At 29.5% G+C, this 25,176-nt stretch overlaps 1 protein-coding gene across 1 annotated transcript in view; it reads right to left on the bottom strand.

The window, feature by feature from the left end:
* The window catches only part of TkR86C (Tachykinin-like receptor at 86C), a 178,735-nt gene that overhangs the window by 12,877 nt on the left and 140,682 nt on the right, over positions 1-25,176 (bottom strand). The window contains exon 8 of the mRNA XM_088257200.1: positions 6,208-6,404. Coding sequence (XP_088113326.1) covers positions 6,208-6,404 — 197 coding nt within the window. The remainder of the gene's footprint in view (positions 1-6,207; positions 6,405-25,176) is intronic.

Here is a 25,176-nt window from a genome sequence, read left to right on the forward strand (position 1 = left end):
CTATCACGCCGCTTCTCTGCAGGGGTATACAGAGATAATAGAACGCCACACCAATCTTTCAGTTTGCAATCAGTCTTTGCAAAAAATCTTAGCCTGTTGCACATTCATGTTCATATCTTCTCATACATACCCGCTGATTATTTCGACTCCCGACCTAACTACTTTCAAGTATTTGAAATACTCGAATACGCCAAGTTTTCGCCTTTTTTCCTTCTATATCCAACTCTATTCGCCTCATTAAACTGTTTTTATATTTTTAATAAATGTTTTACTTAGTAAATATCACTATTTCTTAAAATCTACTGTGACATGTGTTTTGATGCATCCCGCATCATTTTCAAACACCGTATATACGGTGTTTGAAAATGATGCGGAATGCATCAAAACACGTGTCACAGTAGATTTTAAGAAATAGTGGTATTTACGAAGTAAAACATTTATTAAAAATGGATAGATTTTACCACAAAGTGACTGCATAATCAATTAATGTTTTTATATTCTTTATATGACTCATAAGCCCTGTAAATACCCAGACTTTAATATTTTTCTTCATCTATATTGAGATATCAAAATGTAAGTTCATTTTAAATGCTGAGGATATATTTTATGTAATTTTACAGAATTTCGTAATTGAGCGGTAGGAAAATCAAATTAAAAACAAAATAAAATTTTTAAAGGATTTGTATTATCACTATAATATATACAAATATTTTAATTTAATAATGGTTTTGAAGTCCTAATTAGCCGTTTAAAATAGAAATCTGGCTGTCGTATAGGTTACTCGAACCCAATAACTCTGCCTTAGAGTCTGAGACACTAACCACGGGACCACAACCCGATTGGAACGTATGTACAAAAAACTTTATATATACTACTACTACTACTACTACTACCATCACGCCGTTTCCCCGCAGGGGTGGGCAGAGAGGATGGAACGCCACACTTTTCTGTCCTGACATACACTCCTCGCCTCCTTCACATCCATACATCTAGTCATACATGCCCTCCGATTACGCAGACTTTTGACACCGCCAGACTTTAGGTTCTGATTGATCTGATCGTGCCAAGTCTTTTTCGGTCGTCCTCGTTCTCTTTTCTCTCTCACATATTTATAAATTTATTAAAAATGTATCATTTTTATATATTAAAAAGTAAAATCAAACACGGATATTTAGAGTGTACTAAAAAGTATTAAAAAATTGGTAACAGTTGTTGCCCCTTGTAATTTAAAACAAAATCAGTGATTGATTTCAATATGTGATTTATAAATTGAAATGGACTTCTACAAATTGAACACTAAATCTGTAAATGCAAAATATTTGTTTACGCCATAGAATCAAAGGGTATCTATAGATTTACGTGTTTATGCACATAACAATATACTAACTCGGTTTTGTCTGTGGAATCAAAACGTTCTGTTCTGTACTTAGATTGCATTTTTTTCTGTCATTTCATTAGTTTACCAAGAGTCGTTATCAAACGACACAATTTTCTAGAGAGTTAACCATGTTAGTTTGGCCTCCCATTAAAGCTATGGAAATTCGAAATATAATAAACTTACACATGAAAAGCTTTCGACGGATAAGTTATCAAAAGTCGGACGTGACTGTCTTTACATATTCCGTATTATTATAATAATATAAAGATATGAGTTTAATATATACGTGTAGTAACATATAATAGCGTCTTACTTCCCCACAACTTTGTGGATGACTTAATGTTCGTACTAAACTACATAGTTGGATAAATATAATATTCATTCTAAGTTCTAAGTTTACACAAAGCGGAGTGGTTGTAGTCTCTAAACATTAAAAGTTGATGAAATAAAAAAAGACAAGGTATTTGTTTTACATGTTAAATCAAACACTGTTTTTTTTTAGTCTACTGAGTTGTATTTTATTGTGAAAAACACATAAAAAAGAAATTTTGTGACAATTGTTTCGATTAGTTATGGCATTTTCAAACGAATGCTTAACAAACATTCGTTTGAAAATAATGTTGGATTTAACATTTAATACATAAATAAAAATGGAGTTCTACAAATTGAACGCCAAATCTATAAATAAATAAAGACATGGTAATTTCAAATGTTTTCGGACCCGTTTCCACTTGACTGCGAAAGTGATTTAAGGGTTTGATTCCCACCAATTGCCAAATAAATTCAAGAAAGATTTATTTTCAATAACTCTGGGTATTTGTGATATTTTTGTCACATCTAACTTCGCTATCCTCGCTGTTCTACCTGCAGACAAGCCTCTAAAATTTTAAACTTTGCGAGTTTTTTTATCTAAAAAAATATCATTTTCGCTAGTTAATACCAGGGGTTCAGAATTCAGATTTCTCTATATGGGTTTTTGTTTCGTTTCAAGAGTGTTTTAAATCGTTTAACATTTTTCACGAATACTTCCATGACTCTAAAATTTCTACCAGCGATTTCCATGATCAGATTTTAAATTTATTCAATGTATAAACGAATAAACGAAATCAAATAAACGAAAACTAATAAATTGATATTTTGTCAACTGACTAATTGTTTTTATTTAACTTTTATCATTAATAAAGAAAAGATATTTCATAAATACTTAATAATATGTTTTAATAATGTTAAAAGTAAAATAATGTAAAAACATCTATTTTTTTTAAATTATTAAATGTAGTAAGATTTCATTAGAATCGAAAAAAAATTCAATAATTAAAATATTCTAATTCTCTATGAAACATCAATAGTTATTTTTATTTTTCTTGTTACATGGACTATTAAAGATAATATAAAAAATCGAGATATTTATATATTTTACATTCACTTTGTTATGAATAAATTCATCGATTACTGATAAAAGAATATATGAGAATACAGATACTACAACAGAAAGAAGATATCTATAAAATAATATTATGTACAAGGCGAGAAAAATACCGAATAAAGAAACTTCAGAAGAACTTAAGAAACCTTGACCTATTTTGAAAGTTCAGGAGAGGATCCATTATCCGTTGATCCTTATTTAGAAAACTCGTTGATCCTTATTTAGAGCCCAATAAAACAACGGTTTACCCGAAATTTACATTGTATATTACTTCAATTACGGAATTACATAGGTTGATGAATTGTTGTTGTGCGTTTGTACATACAATTTGTTGAAAATGCTTTTTCAACGTTTTTAAAATAGGCAATTCAAAAAAAAACATTTTGAAAAGCAGTTTTTTTTTGCTTTCACTTTTAATATCCACTCTTCTTTTGAAGATTAAATTGTGTAAGTTTCGTGAAAATAAAAACATTAGAAACATTATAAATTATCTGGTCAAATTATAAGCTTAATAATAAAAATGAAAATGGTAATTTCTGGCGTTTCTCATGTGTGTGATTATAATCCAGGATTCGGACCTCACATACTAATATAAGTGTTTCTGCTTAGTAGAAAGCTTCTTTACATCTCACCAATAGATGTCTCTAGTGAAGTTCTAGTGATTCAAGCAAAAGGTTTCTAAATTGGTTCATATATATAGAACTTCCAAGAATTTGAGTAGTGTGGTTGTCAATAATGGGTAGAATTGGTGAATGTTACAAGTGTGTAAAGTGATCACTAAAACCAGCCTATGACGGTTTTCAGCCTCGTAAATGCCCAGACTTCCATATTCTTCTTCATCTTCGATGAGATGTCAAAAAATATTATAAAACAAAAATATAACTTTTATTTTTATCAGTTTTATGTAGATTACTAAGGAAAGTATGGAATAAGTAGATGATTTCCTATATTTGGGATGTATGTTTAATCAATACATTCTTGAAAAATCTAAAGAAATATAAATCACGACAGTGTAAATAATTTGTTACGTGGGATTGTATTGCTATATCATCGACAAGATCAATAATCCAGTATTAAGAGGAATGAATAATAAAAATAAATAAAAAATTGAAAATCACAGTGTAATTTGTTATCCTGTTTTTTCTCGATATAAAGATACGGAAATCTTGGGATTATTGGTAAATCGAACAGATGCATGGATTTTTATATAATCAATGCTTAACGTAACACTAGTTCTATTTTTTTCATACGGAATGGGGAAACTTGAAACGTTATCCTCAAGAAGGAGAGAGTGGCAAATTAGGGTGAGATAAGAATTTGCTTTCCACGCATAAATTTCAAAGCCACAAAGTAAATACGCTCTCGGGAAAGACAAATGGTGTGAAAACAACATTTTTGGGAATTACGGAGCAAGAAATGTTTTGCGGTGTTTGTGGAGATAGTTTCAAAATATCTACACATTGGATAATCTTAGTATTATTTTTTGACATCTCATCAAAGATGAAGAAGAATATGGAAGTCTGGGCATTTACGGGGCTTACGACCGTCATAGGCTGGTTTAAGTGATCACTAACATTGATATTTACACGTGTAACATTCACCAATTCTACCCATTATTGACAACCACACTACTCAAATTCTTGGAAGTTCTATATTTATGAACCAATTTAGAAACCTTGTTCATGAATCACTAGAACTTCACTAGAGACATCTATTGGTGAGATGTAAAGAAGCTTTTTATTAAGCAGAAACTCTTATATTAGTATGTGAGATCCGAATCCTAGATTATAATCACACACATGAGAAACGAAAGAAAATACCATTTTCATTTTTATTATTAAGCTTATAATTTGACCAGATAATTTATTTACAACATTTTGAGTGTGTCCAAATACTTGTTCACAAAATCTGGATTATCTCCAATTACAGGAGTTATTTTCATATTATAATATGAAAATAACTCCTGTAATTGGAGATAATCCAGATTTTGTGAAAAAGTATTTGGACACACTCAAAATATTGGATAATCTTAGAATGTATGTATAACACAAAAGGTTATACATACTAATTAAACCCCGGAAGACCTAAATAATTTATTTTGTATTTTTTTTTCTGTTTTTACCACATCAAAGTATTTCTTATACGAGTACTTGGGCATGGTCAAGTCAATATTTTCAAAAGTGGGCTCAAAGTAAAATTTAGTTGGTTATTTATAATGGGTAAATCTTTATAATTCCTTAACTTATTTCTAATTATTCTAGATTATTTAAACACATACCAGTTTTATGTACACGTAAAATTTCAGATAGAAGGTGATTAGCAAATTCCAAAAAAATATTATTAAAACACCTTTCATGTTATTTAACTCTGATACTGAATGTTTTTCCTATGTAAATAATATAAAAAAATGTTTTAAGGGTTTGATGTTTTAAATTGTATTTTTACATTTCAACTAGGGGAAATTACCGAAAAGAGTCATTTAAAATTTAAATACAATTTTAAAAAAATTACCCGTATAAAACTTCCCCTCCGATAACACAGTACCTATCTCAACGTTATAAGGGGGCTTACTATATATTATGAATTTGTATTAATATACTACTCTTGTAAAATATTAGCACATTGGATAATCTTAGGATGTATGTAACACAGAAGGTTATACATACTAATTAAACCTCGGAAGACCTAAATAATTTCTTATAATATTTTTCTCTGTCTTTACCACGTCATATTTCATATACGAGTACTTAGGCGTGGTCAAGTCAGAAGTTGGAATAATAAGTATGAAGAAGAGGTATGTATAAGGTATGTTTGAAGAGATACATGAATGTGGAGTGGCGAAGGTCGTTTGGAATGAAAGATTGGTATGGTTTTCTTTTATCTCTGTTCATTCCTTTGTGGAAGCGGCGTGATAGTTAAGAGTTTTTTTTAAAGCTGTTTTTTTATTGCTTTTACTTTCCCTAAATAATAAAAAAATATGAAAGCTCCTAAAAAAACAAGATTTTGTATTTGATCTATATTGAGTTGTATGATAAAATGTAGAGAAATCCACATTTATGAACAAGTATTTCGGCCCACTCAAAATGTTGTGACTTCTGAATAAATTATCTAAAATTAATAAAAAGATGCTTTTAATTATGAGAAGAGAATTGGTTTCGAATTAACTGTCCGTAGACAAATTACAAGACATTTTAAGCTATTACCTTTAAATATATTAGCACCAATATTTCTTTACAATTTTTTGGAACTCCTACATATATCGTAAATTGCATAACGCTTTACTAGTAAGAACACTAGAGCCATCATTGTTTCGATTTAGAAAGCATTATTACTAGCAACACAAGTATTTGGACACCCTCAAAATTGACACTCTGCACTATTTAATTAATGAAAGAAATCTTACTTGGCATTCATCCAGTAGTAGATGATGGGGTTGACCATGGCGTTGGCCATCGCGAGCCAATAGAAGCCCAAGTAAACGTGCTGGATGTACCGCTTGTAGAGCACTCCCGGATCGAAGTGGGTGTAAATGAAGTACGTCTGATAGGGAAGCCAGCAGATGCCGAAGATGACGATAACGAGGATGAACATCCTGACGACCTGCAAAAATAAACCATGTTTAATGTTTTGTGATACTTAAAACCCAGAAGATGTCTTTTTTCTATTTAGACTCCCACACATTACATTGCAAGGCCAATCCCAAGGTAGACCACCAAAGAGATGGATTGGCAGCTGGGAATCGACATCGCAGGAGGCTAATCCCACTTGAAGTAGGTCATGAAAAAATATTGTATGTAAGTAACGTTGGAAGTATTTTAACCCTAGATTTCTGAACTATCATCCAATTGACGTTGTTACTACACATTTGTAAAAAAGTACGATATGAAAATAAAATAGAATTCAAAAGTAAGATAATCAAAAACATATATTACTTATGAAGTAAAAGTTTTATTCCTTAGGTTAATGAAATCACGTAATAATGAAAAAAAAGGTACATTTAGAAGGTACTGTGAAGCAGGGGGAGCATTGTGTTTTCCAGGAATCGTCATTTTGCCGTTGTAATTTTTACGGTAGTTTAGTAGACTAGGGTTAATTGATAATAATTTATCACTCAAGAATTGTTTTACAGCATATTAACTTTATTTGCAAGGAGTAAACCCATTTACAAGTAGTAAAAAGCTATTAAGCTAATATAGTTGGAACCTAAGAAAGAACATGATAAGCGGAGTTGCATAAACTGTAGCTAGATTTCCTAGTTACCTGTATGTAAGGTAATCAAACAAAAATACCTTTAAAGTATTAATCCCTTGCCGATCCATTTTTCAAAAATAAACTGAAAAAAAAGTAGAGAAAATATTGACGAGAAAATTGATTTTACATTTAATATGGTCATCTTCTCATAAAACCAGTAGTTTTAGCAAAAGCGTTGTCATTTATATCGCAATTTGCGGCTATGATACTCTTTTATTGCATTTTGTAAGTACTGTAGGGTTTATCACCATAAAAGAGTCCCCTGTTTTTACTATACTGGTAATACCACACCTAATATTAAACCAACATTTCCCGCCGATAGGAATATTATACTGAAGTGGCCACTTTTCTTTTAACATGGCTTACGGTTTCCAATATCAAAGATTAAAGGTGGTATTTTGAAACACACAAGGCCATTTATTTCCGTAGTGACAGAAGAAAAGAAAGTGAGAGAAAAACACGTTTTGTAAACAACTGATAAAAGAATTCCCTTCACGAAGTTGTCGACATTCAAATATAGCAAACACATAAAAACAATAACAAAGGTTAAGAAGTGTGTCACTCATAACAACGGTATATTTAATTTATTTCCTCATTCAAACAAACTAAACGTACTAAAATACACGCGCGTATTATTTGAAATTATTTTCAGCTAATAGGGCGAGGGAAAAAATTATGATTGAATGAACCTAATTTCATTAAAAAAATATAAAAAAATTCACTAACTTATTTTTTTAGAAACACACTTAGAGACTAAAAAAAAAAATTGTATTGTAGAAACTTCCATTTTGATATCTCATCCGTAAGGTGAATAATCCAGTGTTTGATATAATTAAAATAATATAAATACTGTTCAATTGTCATTTAAATTGAAGTTTTGTTTCAATTTCAATATTTAAATTTTTAAATTGATTAAAATTCATGTACAGATGCACGATAAAATGTAAATATTGACCGTTCCTAGCTTAAAGGCGTGGGTAAGAAATAGATATTTTTTTTAATGAAAAACTTATTTAATAATAAATTTAAATACCTACTTTTATATTCATAATTCATACATAAATTTCAATTAAAATCTATTATCAGATAACCTTGAGAGGGTTGATGTTGAATTTTTTTGTATTACTCGTATGTTAAATTGTTGGAGTATGTATAAATCGCTGGCATACGGATTGTGGGAATACGATTTTTCTTTTATTTTCACAACGAAGTTTTTAAAATTTGAAAGTTCAAAAGTTTGACTTGATGACCTGCATGTAATTTATATCTTAATTATTTGTTTTTATTTTAACACAGATATAATTTCAAGTTACAAATTACAATAATGTGGCCTTTTTGAGTTTTCCCGTGGTAAGGGAATATTTTACAAAAAAGATTAAGAATTAATTTTTATCGTTTTTCATTTTTCATTATACAGATTTTTACCACTTAATTTTTTTTTAATAATTCCAAGTCGAGGGCACATTTCAAAAAATTGTCTCGCATCTACCCAACTATACTTATGAATTATTTTCTGCTTGTAAATGAGTACACTGTATAACTTGTGATATACATATATGTATTTCAAAGTAAAACGCAAATTTGAATACGGGAAATTCTGTCGTATATTTATATCGATTATCAAAGGTAAATTACAAGATAACGCTTCAATTAGGCGTTCCATCATTTCCTTATCTTGAAACCCGCATATAATTTGGGTATTACATTTCCATACTGGAGGGAAGTTTCTTATTTCAATATTTGAACCTGAATCTGAAGTTTCTGTTGATTCAGTTCAGCAGCTTGAACGGGTCATAAACTAAGCACCTCTGGACCACATGTTAATGGCAATTATTTATTAGGGTCTTACTGAACAAAGAACACATCACACTACACGTAAATTAGCCGAAACAAATATTAGCACAGGTTTAGGAAACAATTAATTTATTGCGTTTAATTATGCGCGTATAAACTTTGCATGTAACACAAATTTTCAACCTCGATGGAAAAATAATATGGGTTGAGAATGTGAGAATTATGTTTGGCTTATGGGGTGCGTACAATGTTTTCAAGGGCTCTAGCGTCAGCAAAGAGCAAAGATAATTTTCATTACCTTTTAATACAATATTCAAAAATGAAAGCGTTGCAAAATAATGAGATATTGAGGAACAATATAAAGAGATTCGGTAAAAAAAGTTTTTTTTTATTTTAAACATATATTCGAATGAAGGTTAAATACATATCTGAGTCAATTATTATGCTCACTTAAATAAAACTTAATGATTACATATGAATTTTAAAATATTATTTATTGATTAAGCATTAAGACTGAGGAATGACATATTGCTTATTAAAAGATAAACACTTGTTTTAGACTACTAATTAATTTTTATTTCATTTCATACGATTAGTTTAAAGAACCACAGATATTTTCATCAACAGGTGATCACAATAAAACATCACCAAACTTCAAAAACATCATGGTATTTGTGGTCAACTGTCTATGTTAACATCTGTGGTTTTCGAAAGTAGTTGTGTAAAATGAAATAAAAACCCAATTAGTGATCTCATACAAGTGTTTAATTTTTAATAATCAATATAAAATAAAATAAAAATATACACATATATTTACCGATAAAAATAAATGGTAACAATTTAATGGTAAAAACAAGACCTAATTAATTAATTAATTAGTTAGAATAAATGGTGCTTTTAACAGAGTGATTGGGAATAAGAATATGTCCATGGAAGCCAAGCTAGCGGTTCACAACGGCGTGCTAGTACCGACACTAATGTATGGAAGCGAAACATGGAACTGGCAAAGGAAGGATGAAAGCAGAGTAAATGCTGTTGAAATGCGCTCCCTCAGACGAATGTGTGGAAAATCATTGTATGACAGAATTAAAAACGACGATATAAGAAAGGAATGTAAGGCTGAACGAGGAATAATTGAAAAGATTAGAAAGAGCTCTTTGCGGTGGTATGGACATGTGGAGCGAATGGATAGCGAGAGAATGACTAAGAAAATATATGTGGCGAATGTGAGAGGGAAAACAGAGCGTGGACGACCGAAAAAGACTTGGCACGATCAGATTAATCAGAACCTAAAATCTGGCGGTGTCAAAAGTCTGCGTAATCGGAGGGCATGTATGACTAGATGTATGGATGTGAAGGAGGCTAGGAGTGTATGTCAGGACAGAGGAGTGTGGCGTTCCATCCTCTCTGCCTACCCCTGCGGGGAAACGGCGTGATGGTAGTAGTAGTAGTAGTAGTAGACATGGAAGACTATGGTATGTCAACAATGAACCTGAAAAATTATTTAAAAAATCAAAAGTTGTGGTCGAGAAGGCAGTATTTTCTTATTTGTCGTTCTCGCAAAAAATATTCCTCCCGATGTGATACAGCTATGGAAAGATGAAACGTTAACTGCTAAGTGCAGATAAATTCGCCTTTACTTCAGGACATTTATTTCTAACGACTGTTTGAATCCCACTGTCGATTTTTATTAACAGGGTGTTAAAATAACCGAAAAAATCGGTTCTCGTTTTTAAAGAACAGAAATAAATAAAATTTATCTACACTACGCAGAGAACGTGATTGCAAAGAGAACTCGAAGCCTAGGCTTCATTTTCCCTGGAGAATGTCCTAAATGGTTTGTGTTACGTTTGATATTAGTTTTGGTTTAACCTTTGCTGACTATCACGTCGTAGACATATTATGTCATCACCTCATGTCGCAACAGTGATAAACATAATCCACTGAAGCGTAGATTTGGAAACATATACGCAATTATCGCATTATATAATATATTACGGAATCAAATTATTATTTATTGGGCCATCGAATGTGTAGACATATGTATACTTCCATCACCCCGACAGTTACTCAAACCAATTATAAGCTTTCAATCAACCCTATTCACATGTAATCTGTAATATTAATATTAAATTTAGAAAGGTAATAAGAAAATATCGCTCGTCAATAAATATTATTTGTTATAATTTTATCATTATTATTATTTTATTGAATCATTTATTTGTGAACTATTGCAAGTATGTATATACAAATAAATACATATGTACATATGTACATTAATTTAAAATCTTTTTTTGCAGAGATCCACCAAACCGCATTATTTTTCTTGTCGGTGGAGTTCTTTTTACTTACGTTTTTATAATTAGCTAATTTTACATAATATACATACAAAAAATAAAAAAAATCTATTTTACAATTTTCATAGAATAAACTCTTGATCATTTACCCGTTCTTTTATTTTGCCTCTGTTCCATATTTTATTTTGAACAATGACCTCCGTCGGCAAGAAATTAAAAATGCTCGAAACTTCATATTGAAGTTTTCTACTCCCATATTTATTGTTAATTCTTGGGACCGTCAACCCTTCCTAATGAGTTAATCTAGATATTAAAAAATAAACTGAGAAAACTGTATATAATATCCAATGACGATTTTATTTTTGTATTTAAGGTTTTTTTCTTCCTTCCTCAAATTTGATACAAAAAAGTTATCATAATTTTAAAAAAAACAATATTTCAATAAAAATATGTAGATATTCAAAGGTTTTTATTTCTAAGAATTTACTTTGAAGCGTAAAACAAATTTTAGATGTAACAAATTAACCGTTTTTTTCTAGCATTTTCCCATTTTTAAAAACTTATAAATTAATCATAGATACTCTTTTTTAACGATTGCCAAAAAATATATTCTTGAGTTGTTTATTATATTTAAATTATAATAAAAAATCAGTATTTCAATACGATAAGTACATATATAGTCTTAATCTAATAATATAAACATGAAACAGATTTAAATAATATTATTTAAAATAAAAAATAAGATGAAAAAGAAAAAAAGTCTGGATTAAAGTGTTTCGTTCAAATAAATAACTTACAGTAGGTATATACACTGTATAAATTAAAATTACAAATGAATGTAATATGAAAACACCAAGCAAGAGTCTGAAGCAAAATATGTTTTGAATATTGAAAGCATTAACTTTGTGGATCATATTGATATATTATTTCGAGAAATAAAAATACTTTGTGTACTGATCCACTCACATTTTTTATTTAACCAACTAGTTTCGGCAACAACCTGTTGCCCTCTTCAGGGTTACATTTATTACTAGTAATAAATGTAACTCTGAAGAAGGCAACAGGTTGTTGCCGAAACTAGTTGGTTAAATAAAAAATGTGAGTGGATCAGAACACAAAGTATTTTTATTTCTCGAAATGATTTATGAAGCAAAATACTTTTTTTTTGGGTTTCGTAGGAGAATGTTGATAAAATGGTAGGAATTGACGGTAAGATTAAATTTTCTATTAATAGAAAATATAACCAGCCTTTTTCTGTAAATATTTCCGACAAGCAAACGGGAAAAAGGTAATGTGTATTTTAACAACCTACGTTAGATGTTTTCAGCCCATGATCTATTCCTGAAAATCGATATCGCTCATTTCCGCATTAACGACAAAGTTACATTTCTAATACTTTTATGTTTGGCTGAAGCTTTTTTAGTTTTATTTATGTTTAGGTCTTTTAGGGTTTTTGTGTCATTGCATGTGAATTTAGTAGTTTAATAAATTAAAATTAAAATTCGGGTGGGAGTGGCGGGAGTTTTATTATCGTATTTTAAAAACTTTTTACTGATTATGAAAGTCCTTAAGGTATATATGTTTTAAAGTTTAATACATGTCATAAAATTTTATCTTTCTTGCAAAATGTGGAAAAGATGGTTCAACATTTTACTGTACCAAAAGCTACGATTACTTTAATAAAATAAAGAGTCCCAACACGCAGAGAGTTGCATTGAACACATTTGTCCAAAAATTTTGTTAAAATAAATATATATTTAAAGTAACCATCTTATGTTAATACCAAAGAGTCGAGATATAAAAATAAAGATAAAAATATAACTGTCCAATTATAATCTTCTAAAGTTATTGACAGATCTCATTGAAATTTCGACAACGTTGCATTGAATACGCTCGTTGTTTATATATGTATATTTCTGATATTTACCATTTTTTTATTCTTATAAAAACTTTATTATTAAATTATTTTACTCTTTTTACCATTTTAGTTTAAAAAAATATGTTCTTGTTGTTGTTGTTGATAAAAAAATAGCTTTTCTGATGGCAATGGCAGCGCCATCTGTTAATCGAAACAAAATTATACACTGTATCGAGACATGCAATACTGAACAGTATTGCGAAATTAGACACATTACATGTATGTGTTTTCGATTTTTTATTATTTTCAATTTAACCAAACTGAGCTATAACGACGCATTGCCGGGTGCAGAAAGCTAAAAGCCCAATAAGCTATAATGCACTCATCAAATCTGTAAGAATTTTTCCGTCTGAAATTTAAAAAAAAAAAATCTCAAAAATTTAAAGGCAAATACGACACTTGTTGAGAAATGTGGGAATATCAGATAAAATAAATAATGAAATATACCCTTTGTTAAATGTGTTTGTGACTTTTAGCGCCCGTAGTGAATTTGGCGATATTTTATTCAACTCACTATTCCGTTTCGAGATGTGTTCGGCATTTTCGGTGTGACGTGAAAAGAATTTGAAAGGATTCTCAGAGACTGAACGAAACCACGCAAGCAGCTTTATTATCAGTCACTCTAGTGCAGTGGTCGCAAACTTATGAACCAAAGAGCCGAATATGTAAATAACAACGATCAAAAGAAAGCCAAATCTGTAAACAATTCTAGTTAACCTTGATTATAATTTTATACCTTTATTAAATTACGGATACAACCAATAAAAGTTGATTTAACACTCAATAAGGATTTTATTCATTGATAAAAAAAATCTTCAGAAAGTAAGGTACTTATCTCTAAAGCTTAGAAAAAACAAATAAGGATCCTAACCAGGACCTTGACAGGACACTGCACACTGAGGAAACACATGACAAAAATCTCATTTCATGACTCTCCAGTATGCAGATTTTATATGGAGGATAACGAAACGCCAATCCACATTTTTTACAATTGTGACGCACTCGCTCACAAACGAAGTCACATCCTTGGAGGACCTCTACTAGACTCCGAGAAGGTGAAGCTCCTACCACCAAGACAGGTCGTGAGTTACATGACTCATGTAGGTCTTGGCAGTGAGCTGTAATACAGAGGGAAGTCACAATAGACCTAATATGGTCGCAGTGACATAAGGGATGCAAGATCCCTTGACCCCAAAAAAAAAGGTACTTATCCATAAGAACACTACTTACTGCGAATAATGTCCTTGCATCTCCTTAAAAGTTTAATCACGTTAGGTTTGTATGTCGTTAATTTTAACATGTTTCCAGGTTCTCGTCAATAAGACAATTATCTAGTTTGCTTTATGTAAAGTTTACAGTTTCAGATACACAATTTTTGTATTCCTCCGTAATACTTTTACGTGTTTCATAAAAGTATTATAATATAAAGTTATTCATTTGCACCTACGGAAATAAATAAATTAAAAAAATAATCGGGGATAACATCACCAATACACATACGTTTCATTTTAGTTGAGTACAAGTCGTCGTACACGATGGTCGTGTTGCTACACTAGCGTGTAGCGCGATGTATTTTATTTCTCTTTTATAGGTTATTACCTGTATTTTTTTCTTTTTTAGGTTTTTACCAGAGCTAACCTTACAAGATGGATACATTTTAACTTCAACTATGGTCAATGAAAGCAAAATTTGGGAATGTTTACATTTTCTCCGTTTTTAAAATACATTTTCATATGGTGTACAAAATACATATCACCGGTGCACGCGGAAGTTTTTAGCACGGTAAGTGAAGGGTTGAAAGGTCAAATAGCAGCATGCGGATCCGGAACCACACTTTGCCGACCCATGCTCTAGTGTCATGTAATTTACGACTGAAGATCTGTATGATATATTGACGTAAATTCCAACGTAAATTTCAGTTTTTTGTCTCTGTTCACGGTCACGCATCGGCTCAATTCGGTTTATAAAACTTTTGACAGATGAATATATTTTATTTACTATCTTTGAGCTCAAAAGAATGCGCGATAAGCCGATAATATCTACGAGTAACAAATAAAAAGTTTTCTTGAAGAATTTTGTAGGAATTCCAAGTTACATCAGCTGTCACATATTATCTGTAAAATAAACTCATGACAATATCTTTTTTTTACAATTGATGCATAATTTTTTGCCGAGTCAAGATTTTTGAATTCAATTTTTTTAATAACAAAACAAAATTTTTCAATACTAATATATTGCCATCAAGAGACTTTTCTTAATTGGCAGTAGTTTGTCCAACTTACACAAGCTTGTAAGAGTACGGATATGCAACTCTATTTATTGTTTCCAACTAATTAACGATCATCTCAGACTATTTAATGTTTCCAAATGATTAACGCTCAACACCTCGTTGACGCTATGCGGTGAATTCGCGTAGAAGTCAGAAGAAAAAGATGAATATTAAAACCAATGAAAAATAGATTTCACCATTCCAATATATTCTTCATCTATGTTGAGATATTGATTAAAATCTTTTTTCGAATAAGAAGAGAATGATATTCAGTACCAAACACACATACTAAAAAAATGTGAAAGCCAAGAAAAGCTTTATCACTAAATAAAATAATAAATATAAAAAAATTGCGGATACTTTAGGGTTAAAACCACGTTAAGGGTATCCAAAATGTCCTTCATTGCTCTTGCCAACTAACTACTGTTGAACGATCTTGTGTAGTTCACCTATGGGAATTAAACTTAAAGTTGAGCTTAAGTTGCAACATGTAACTTATGTTTAATAACCATGACACATTAGGTCCTAAACAAAGTTTGTCACCAAATTTTAAACAAGGTTTTACTAATATATATTTTTTATTATTCACGAGTGAAATGTCTATATTCTGATCAAGACATGTTCTCGGCAGAGCAGGAATGAGATTTTAAACGACATCGTAATGTAGTGTTTTTACACATGTTTTGTTTATTCTACCATTAAATCGTTACTTACGAACGACATGTTTTTTCAAAATGTACATAAAATAATTTTTTGCGTTTCAAATATCATTAACGTACTACGTAGTATTTCAAAACCTATATTTACTTTTTTAATAATTGAAGTATTAACATTTTAAGATATTAAAGTATGAAAGATTCATGAAAATGATTTCACGTTAATCTAATTTTAAAAACCGTTTTTAAAAATACGAGTATATCCTTCGTAAGTAAAGATTTTTTATTATAAAAAAATATATTTATGGCAAAACGTTATAATTCCTTTAATATCCGTATCTGTCTTTGACATTTTGAGTCTATTCAATTCTGTATTATTATACATATTTCCAAGAAATTTTTAGTACTTTTTTATTTATATAAAGGATGAGGTTTTATCAATGTTTCGGGAAGCAAAATTTATTTTAAATTTTTTATTGGAATTTCTGGATTATTCAAGAAGTGTAGTGGCATCTTATTTGAAAAAAAGCTTTCTCAATTTATCGAGAGTCCCTGGATGATTGTTTTAAATTTATAATTTCAAATACTTCTTACTTACTTCTCCTTCCTGCTAAATCTATTATTTTATATAATACCCTTTTTTTTAAATCTCTGAATGTTTTTTCATAGTTTTATAACATAAATGTGGAATTGTTTAATTGGCTTTTTTAACGTAACGATTATTTATTAATAAAATGTAATGTTTATTATTGTTAATGTAACAATTGTTTATTTTATAATTTTTTTATATGTTAGCTTTACAATTCCCGAATAACATACCCAAATGAAAATGTCGATCAGGGGTGAGAGTAAACGACTGGGCTACCCAAATCACTGCGTCTAGGCGTTACATTTCAAGAGATCAACTGATCTGAGACTTACTTCCATAAAATCTATGTGAATTACAGAGCTGTGTAAACAATAGAATGATCTAGAATCATATATCATGAAAAAATCATGGTTTCTCAGAAAAAATCAACAACTTTATAACATTCACAACATTTAGTTCAAACATACTAAGTATATGGTATACTCGTATAAAGGAATAATTGAAAGATATGTTCTGCTGTTATATTTTTTTTGAAATGTACAACATGATTCTATAAAAAGAGTCCTCTCCAAGCACAAAAACTGTCTCTTTTTTGGAGAGAGTCGAGGCAAATAAAATTATAAGATTATATTTAACAAAAATGTACAAAAATTTTAAAAATAAAAATATTTATTAAATAAAATAAAAACAAAAAAACACGAGTAAAACATTATTGTTTGAGAATTATAAAAATTATTTTTGCTTATCTTTCCGATTATGAAAATTAAAGCCTTGCCTAGCGTTTACAGCATAATTGTTCCAGTTAACGTTTAGGAATCTAAAGCATAAAGCTCATCTGACCAAGCTTTGTTAATTATTAAATACACAATGGAATACTTCCACTGACCCTTATCAGCACCTAATAGTGTATAGGGAACTACATCAAAATTATATTTAGTTAATTTTATCGCACATGAAGGCAAAATGATCATGGCAAGAGCAATATTGAATAAATATTGGATAAATATGTCACCCTGGACTATTACCTGAAGTGGAGAACTGAACAATTTTTGAGTTGATGATAAAGATGTCACTGCGTTTATATGGTGCAAAGTCTTATGAACCATCGGGTGCGGATAAGGGTAAAAAAAAAAATACAAACAAAATATTTTGATCCCCCATGGGAGTCAAACCCATAGCCTCCAGCAAAATTGACTACCACTGCATTATTTAGGCTGACATTGAGGTATTTTATTAAATGAGATAATGTAATAAATTACCTCAACCCTTTCAGCCTAAGGCCCTTACAGTCCACAGAAATGTTCGCTGAAATATTGTAGATATTTATATCCCATCTTTTACGACGCTATTGTTAACATAAGATGAAATACATATCTGTGTAGTAGTAATTCAATATGTTATTCAGAAATTGTAAACAATAACGCCCTTCTCCATTCAAAGCCAGTCATCGTTGTACAGTGTAATATTGTATTTGTAATATTTGTACGCATAAAATACGCTTTATTACCTAATAACCAAAGAAGCGGTTTTTGTTTGTTGTTAGAAGGGTTTCAATATATGATACATCAGAATACAAAAAATAAAATCATGAGTACCAATTATAGTTCTTCACAATTATGCATAATAGAGGTCTATATAACTGACAGTATAGATATATATATATATATATATATATATATATATATATATATATATATATATATATATATATATATATATATATATATATATATATATATATATATATATATATATATATATATATATATATATATATATATATATATATATATATATAAATATATATATATATACATATATATATATACATATATATATATATATATATATATATATATATATATATATATATATATATATATATATATATATATATATATATATACATATATATATATATATATATATATATATATATATATATATATATATATATATATATATATATATATATATATATATATATATATATATATATATATATATATATATATATATATATATATATATAAATGTATATATGTATACGCACTGCATTTCTAACCAAGTAGCTGTGGTGTTTTGAATTTTCCTTATATTTGGTACATACGAGTATACGTAAGGTTTGAAAGGGGTGAACTTGATAAATGACGAGGGTTTTGGGGAAAACCCGACGCACCTTCCAAATTTACTACTATTGTCCATTTTATGAACAGTTCATATATATTAAAGGTATTACCACTCATTGATAGAGTTTCTAGAACATCACGAATTTCAGCCGTTTTGAAAAATATATTTTAAGGGAAAATAGTGTTGACTTAGTAAAACTTAAATTGTGATTGGATAAATTTTACCACAAAATTACTGCCGAATTAGTTTATGAAACAAATATATCGATTTCATACTTGTTTTGTAGCCCTTAGCGACTTGATATAAAATTTAAAAAAAAATAATGAAATAATTGATGGCGAGTTAAAACCTAAAAAAACAATAATTGAATGGTGAGTTAAAACCTAAAACCTAAAAAAACAATAATTGAATAGTGAGTTAAAACCTTAAAAAACCAATAATTGAATAGTGAGTTAAAACCTTAAAAACAATAATTGAATAGTGAGTTAAAACCTAAAAAAACAATAATTGAATAGTGAGTTAAAACCTAAAAAACAGTTCGTTTTTTTCCAAAATCTTAGATCTCATTAAGTTATTCACCGATTGCTGTGGCAGGTAAAAACAGCTTTTTTTGATAAAAATAACAACGCCATCTGTAAAAAAGTAAAAGCAAAACACGCCACGAGCATTCACTTTTGGTAATAGTGGACAGCATAGTTCTTGAAAGTTATTAAAATATTATATACCAAAAAGAATGTGAGTTGAAACATATTACAAACGTCTCTTTTATCTTATCTTTATTTTCTATTTAACCAAAATACCCACAGCCTGAGTACAGGTATGTAGTTTTAAATGCGATGTAAATATTATTTATATAGTAGGTAGGAGATTTAAAAACAGACCGCAAGAACTACACCAAGAAGAAGAATAAGAAAGGGATTTAAAGAAATGTTTCTTATTTTAAATTCTAATTTATTATAAGAATGCATACTATTAATCATAAATTAATTTAAATAAGATAATTAAAAATATTTGGTTCCAACACTCCCATACATACATATGTATCGTTCATGTCAAAACAATACCACGTATCTCGCAAAAATACAATAGATCCAAAAAACTGGATTTTTCGCATCACAATATAAAACACCCCTTTTCCGAGTTGTTATATAAAAGATGTTTTTCTTTTGTTCCAATTTTCACGAAAGATGTACGTTCTAGATGTATCGGTAATACAATGTTTGAATACCTGTCATGTTTTAACAGTGAGTTCTATATCACAAGTCAGCATATTCGTTTTCCAGAACGCACCTTAATATAGTTTCATTTTACATTTGTCAGTTCAATGCTTTGCTACAGATTGATTGATGCAAGGACACAATTTCACTCTTGTATATTCTCAATGTGTATTCTATGTTTATCATAAGTGTAAGTTTATTTCATTGTACATACAAATATATTAATGTATACAAATTTTCAGTTCATGGGTCTCTTAATTCTCACCATCTACCCTCCTTTCATTGAGATGTATCCTCTATCAGGGAGGTAATTCGATACTTACATGTCGTACCAATATTATATTAGTAACATCAGCTCGGTAGTTACGTATAAATATTTTATACGTATCTACCGAAATTAAACACAAAAATGTGTTTATTTATTATAGGGTAAATATGCATTCGTAAAAATACTTTTAAATGTAAAAAATGTCGTTTTCTATAACCCAAATATCTTTTAATATACCTGGGTGATTTTATTAGTTCTTATGTGTATAAAACAATATTCTATTTTATTAATTTTCCATATTAAATTTTGATTCAATCTTCTCAAATCGGAATCAATAATATTTCATTATTCTATTATCTGGATATATATTTTAATTTTTTATATTGTATTTTAAAATCTTTTCCTAATGTTTTTATTTTATATTATCCTAACGATTACTTACTTTGTTTTGAAATAATTTAAAATTTAAATAGAAATCTTTAATTTCAGGAAAATATCTATTTAAAAGTAAATTCGAATAAAATTTTTAGTTAAAAAACTGTTTATTCTACTATTCTCATAATTAGATCAATATTCTTCTTTTGTGTTTATTTTAATAAGGAGATGGATGAAATTTTCTGAAAAAATTAATTAAAATGATTTGAATGATACATAAAAGCTTTTTGTTTCAATTTGATTATTTACAAAGCAAATTCTTTATTATGTTAACAAAGCTTGCTTTTATTAAAGTTACTAAGAAAAAATACGGAATTTAGTACTCGTAATGTGTTTTCCATATAATGATGTGAAAGATTTATTTGTTTTCTAACAAAACAGATATAAAAAAATCCCTTTCATGTGTAATTTGGGTGTAAAACTCATACATTATGTCAAAAGAGACAAAGAGCTACATAAGTGTTGTACTGTAATGTAGCATAATATTGGATGAAAACAAGTAAAATCAAACTGAAAATGAGGAGAAATTTTACAAAATATTAAATTCTGTCAAAAAGATGAATGTGATATTTGGCTGGATTCAATTTTGGTATTAGAGAAATATAGCGACAATTTCTTTATAAATTTGTTGCGTCAGAATTTGCACAGTCCGCAGAGACATTCAACAAATTGTGTGGCAGGATTTGTAGGAGAGAGATAAAAATTCTAGAATATACGTTCATTGTTTCGCTGAAATCTTGAAAATACGCCTAGATAAAAGAAACGGCGTCGTTTGTTCATTGCAAGTAACTTGAAAAGAGGATCTCGTATAAAAAAGAGCGAACGAAGACGGGTGGAAAAAAAACTTTGCAGTGCTTATTTAATATTCACATTTTTGTTTCGTTCACAGTTATTGCGTTAATCATTCACAAACTTCATCAATCAATCATCTCTTTGAAATTAACTAACAGCCTGTGTTACGGATGAATTAAAAAAGGTCGGAAACAAATCATTCAAAATACGAGGCCTCGTGAAAAAAGGTACATATTTTTTTAAAATGTTCGTAATCGAAAACTAAAGAGAAAAATGTTCAAAATAAACATTCATTTAATTATTTCTTATTGCTTTAGTGTTGTAACAAAAATTATTTACAGGACATTTTTTTATTATTTAATGGTTTCAAAAGATTTTTTTTAAAAATAATTTTAATTCATATTCTAAAAATTTCTACTTACAATCTTAAAATTAAAAACGCGGTTCTCTCCAATAAAAAGACAGCTCTTGTGCTTGGAGAGGGACTTACACTTGTAAGACATTTCTACTTAATTAAAAACTTATCTTTTCCTTAGTATGGAATGCCTATCCAAAAAGGTATCACGCTCTTGTGTCTGTAGAAGAACTTACACAAAGTAATTATTTATTATAATCAAATAATGTTTTTTTTATTTTTTTTTATTTTCATGTTAAGTAGCCTTTTTTCTGTAGTTTATAATCTGACTATTCTTGATACCCGTAAAGAGGCTAATTAAATATTAGTTTCCCAATTTAATATAATTTTGTTGAAGTTCCTATGCATTGCTTTAAGATAATTTGAAACCATTTTAGAATCTTCAGAATACTCGTACACTTGTTTTCAATTTGATATTTTTAATGTTTTTACATTAGAGACTTTAAAAATAACGTTTTTGTTTTTCCTTCTTCTTCATATTTCTTTAAAATTGTTTTCATAACTATTATGAGAGAGTTCATTATGTTGTTATACTCTCCTCCTCATCCAACAATGCCATACTGGTGCAAGTAAACTTCGAATGTTTTCAAAGTTTACTTTTCTTCTAAGTTTACAAAAGTTCACTAGGGCATCAAATTCGTTTGTATGCACTAGTAAGTTATATTCCATATGTACGTGTAAGTTTGTAACTATCTTCTCACCTTTATCTGCACCCAATGGTGCATAGGGCACTGTAAAGTATTGAGACAGTCAAATCTTGGTCGTTGCTTATACGAAGGTAAATTGATTCCGCTGCGCTTCAGGTAACAGTCCAGGGTAATTTTAAACAAATATCAGAGTGTAAAATCACCACAATTTATTTTCAACCCGCCTAGGAATCGAACATGGGACCTCCAGTGCTGTAGTTAAACACGCTAAACATTATACGACGGAGGTAGACAAATTTTATTCTTATACCATTCAATATACCTCTTCAGTTATATTGCGCTCCAGGCTAGTGACAATTACTTCGAATTGAAATGATGATTTCATTTAAAGGCAATGTTCATTTTTCTAAGTATTTATTTAGGATGAAAACGGTTTTGCTTGTCTGAAATCATCCATGGTGTTTTAATGTATTGACTAGTATGTAGGTATATCCATGTACTATTTTATTCCTCATTTAACGATGTGATCAAATGTGAAATCCAGTGATTTATTTTTATTGGGAGCAATTCCATTTTACGAGGACGTCGCCAAACAGTTACTAGGATAAATTGATTTAAAACTTTACTTACGCATTCCCACGCAAAAGGAAAACACGCAAATTTTTTGCTGTCGCAAAAAAATTCTCGTTGAATACTTTATGGAGTATCACAGTCACTGTGCGCAGTTTAGTAGATGCCTTATTGTAAAGCTGTCGTGATAGATATGTTTTCTAGATACTTCGAAGTATTTTAAACTTATTTAACTAGAATTTTTTTGTCCGCCTCCGTAGTGTAATGGTCAGCTCCGTCGGCTACCGTTCTGGAGGTCCCGGGTTCGATTTCCAGGGGGGGTAAAATAAATATAAGTGATTTTTTCACTGTAATATTTATTCAATATTACCCTAGACTGGTACCTGAAGCGGAGGGTTTGATCACCTTTCCTTCATGTGTAAACGATCAAGATAACACTACGTTTATATGACGCAGTGCCCTATGCACCATTATGGTGCGGATAAGGGTTTATTATTATTATTTTATTAACTAGAATTTTTAGTTTTTATTTAGATTGGCAGTGACATGGATATTGAATGCTTTTGAAAATTAATTCACATTAAAATCGCGATATTTAAAAAAAATATGTATTTTATAATTTTCGCCACTTATTTCATAAAAAGATATTTATAAGTGTGGTCTCTGAGGAAGTCTAGAAATTATGTATTAGCTTTTTATTTAAGTTTTACTTGGTAAATACCATCATTAAAAAGCCGCATGCGGAATGCATCGAAACACGTGTCATAATAGATTTTAAGGAAGAGTGGTATATACTAATTTAAACTTTAATTAAAATGATAAGATTATACCACAAAGTGAATGCCGAATCAACAAATGAAGCTTATGTAATAGATCCGGGAACATCATCACGACATTAATTCATCCTGGCATGATCCGTCCTGCGCTTTGGATACAAGATGAGGGTTAAATAAATATAAGAGTTGATTTTTTTTGCATTATATTTATTTTGATCCTCTGGGAATCAAACTCGGGACCTTCAGCACAGTAGCCAACTACGCACTTTACTCTAGAGGCAGATAAATATTATAGCTCGTGATAACTTTTGTTCATAAAGCGGTAATTTTAGATTATTCAGAATTTAAAATAACGGAACCATAAAAATCACTCGTTTTTAATGAACAGCCAAAAGTTTTCAACATTTTGAATGAATAAATAATTTTATTGTTTTGGCAGGCTACTAACAAACCAAACGTTACTACTGTATAATGCGAGAGAACATAAAACGACCTTTCGTATTTTTGTGAATGCTAGTAATAGATTAATTTATAATATATAATAAGTTAAAATAAATAGTAAGTTAAAAGGAAAATAAAGAATTTAAATACATATATACGGTAAAAGGTACAATTTTTTTAGATCCAAAAATGACACTGAAGTGGATTTTAAAATTATTTTTGTAACTGCAAATAAAATAAGTAAAATTATAAAGATTTTTTGAAACGGTAAAATTAACTTTATTTTTGGTACAAAAATGTTCTGAGATCGGAATCGCTTAGAAAAAAATTGAATTACGAATAAAATAACGAAAATAATGGAGATATTTTTGAAACTACACCTACGAAAATAAAATATGATACAAAAATATTCTAAGACAGTAGATTTTTATTTTATTATTTATGTTGCGGATTAAATAACGAAAAACAAGATTATTTGAAAAAAACACCTGTGTTATAATAGTTATGATACTTGGAATATGGAGCTGGCAAAGGAAGGATGAAAGCAGAGTGAAAGCTGTTGAAATGCGCTCTCTTAGATGAATGTGTGGTACATCATTGTATGACAGAATTAAAAATGATGATATAAGAAAGAAATGTAAGGCTGAACAAGGGATAGTTGAAAAGATTAAGAAGAGTTCTTCAAAGTGGTATGGACACATGGAAAGAATGGATAACGAGAGAATGACTAAGAAAATAAATTTGGCAAATGTGAACGGGACAACGAAACGAGGAAGGTCGAAAAAGATTTGGCACGATCAGATCAATCAGAACCTAAAATCTGACGGTGTCAAGAGTCTGCGTAATTGGAGGGCATGTGTGACTAGATGTATGGATGAGAAGGAAGCGATGAGTGCATGTCAGGACT

Source organism: Brachycentrus maculatus, unplaced genomic scaffold (assembly GCF_059751285.1).
Source record: "Brachycentrus maculatus isolate JH-2025_06_01 unplaced genomic scaffold, ASM5975128v1 h1tg000074l, whole genome shotgun sequence".
In the NCBI taxonomy this organism is placed as follows: domain Eukaryota; kingdom Metazoa; phylum Arthropoda; class Insecta; order Trichoptera; family Brachycentridae; genus Brachycentrus; species Brachycentrus maculatus.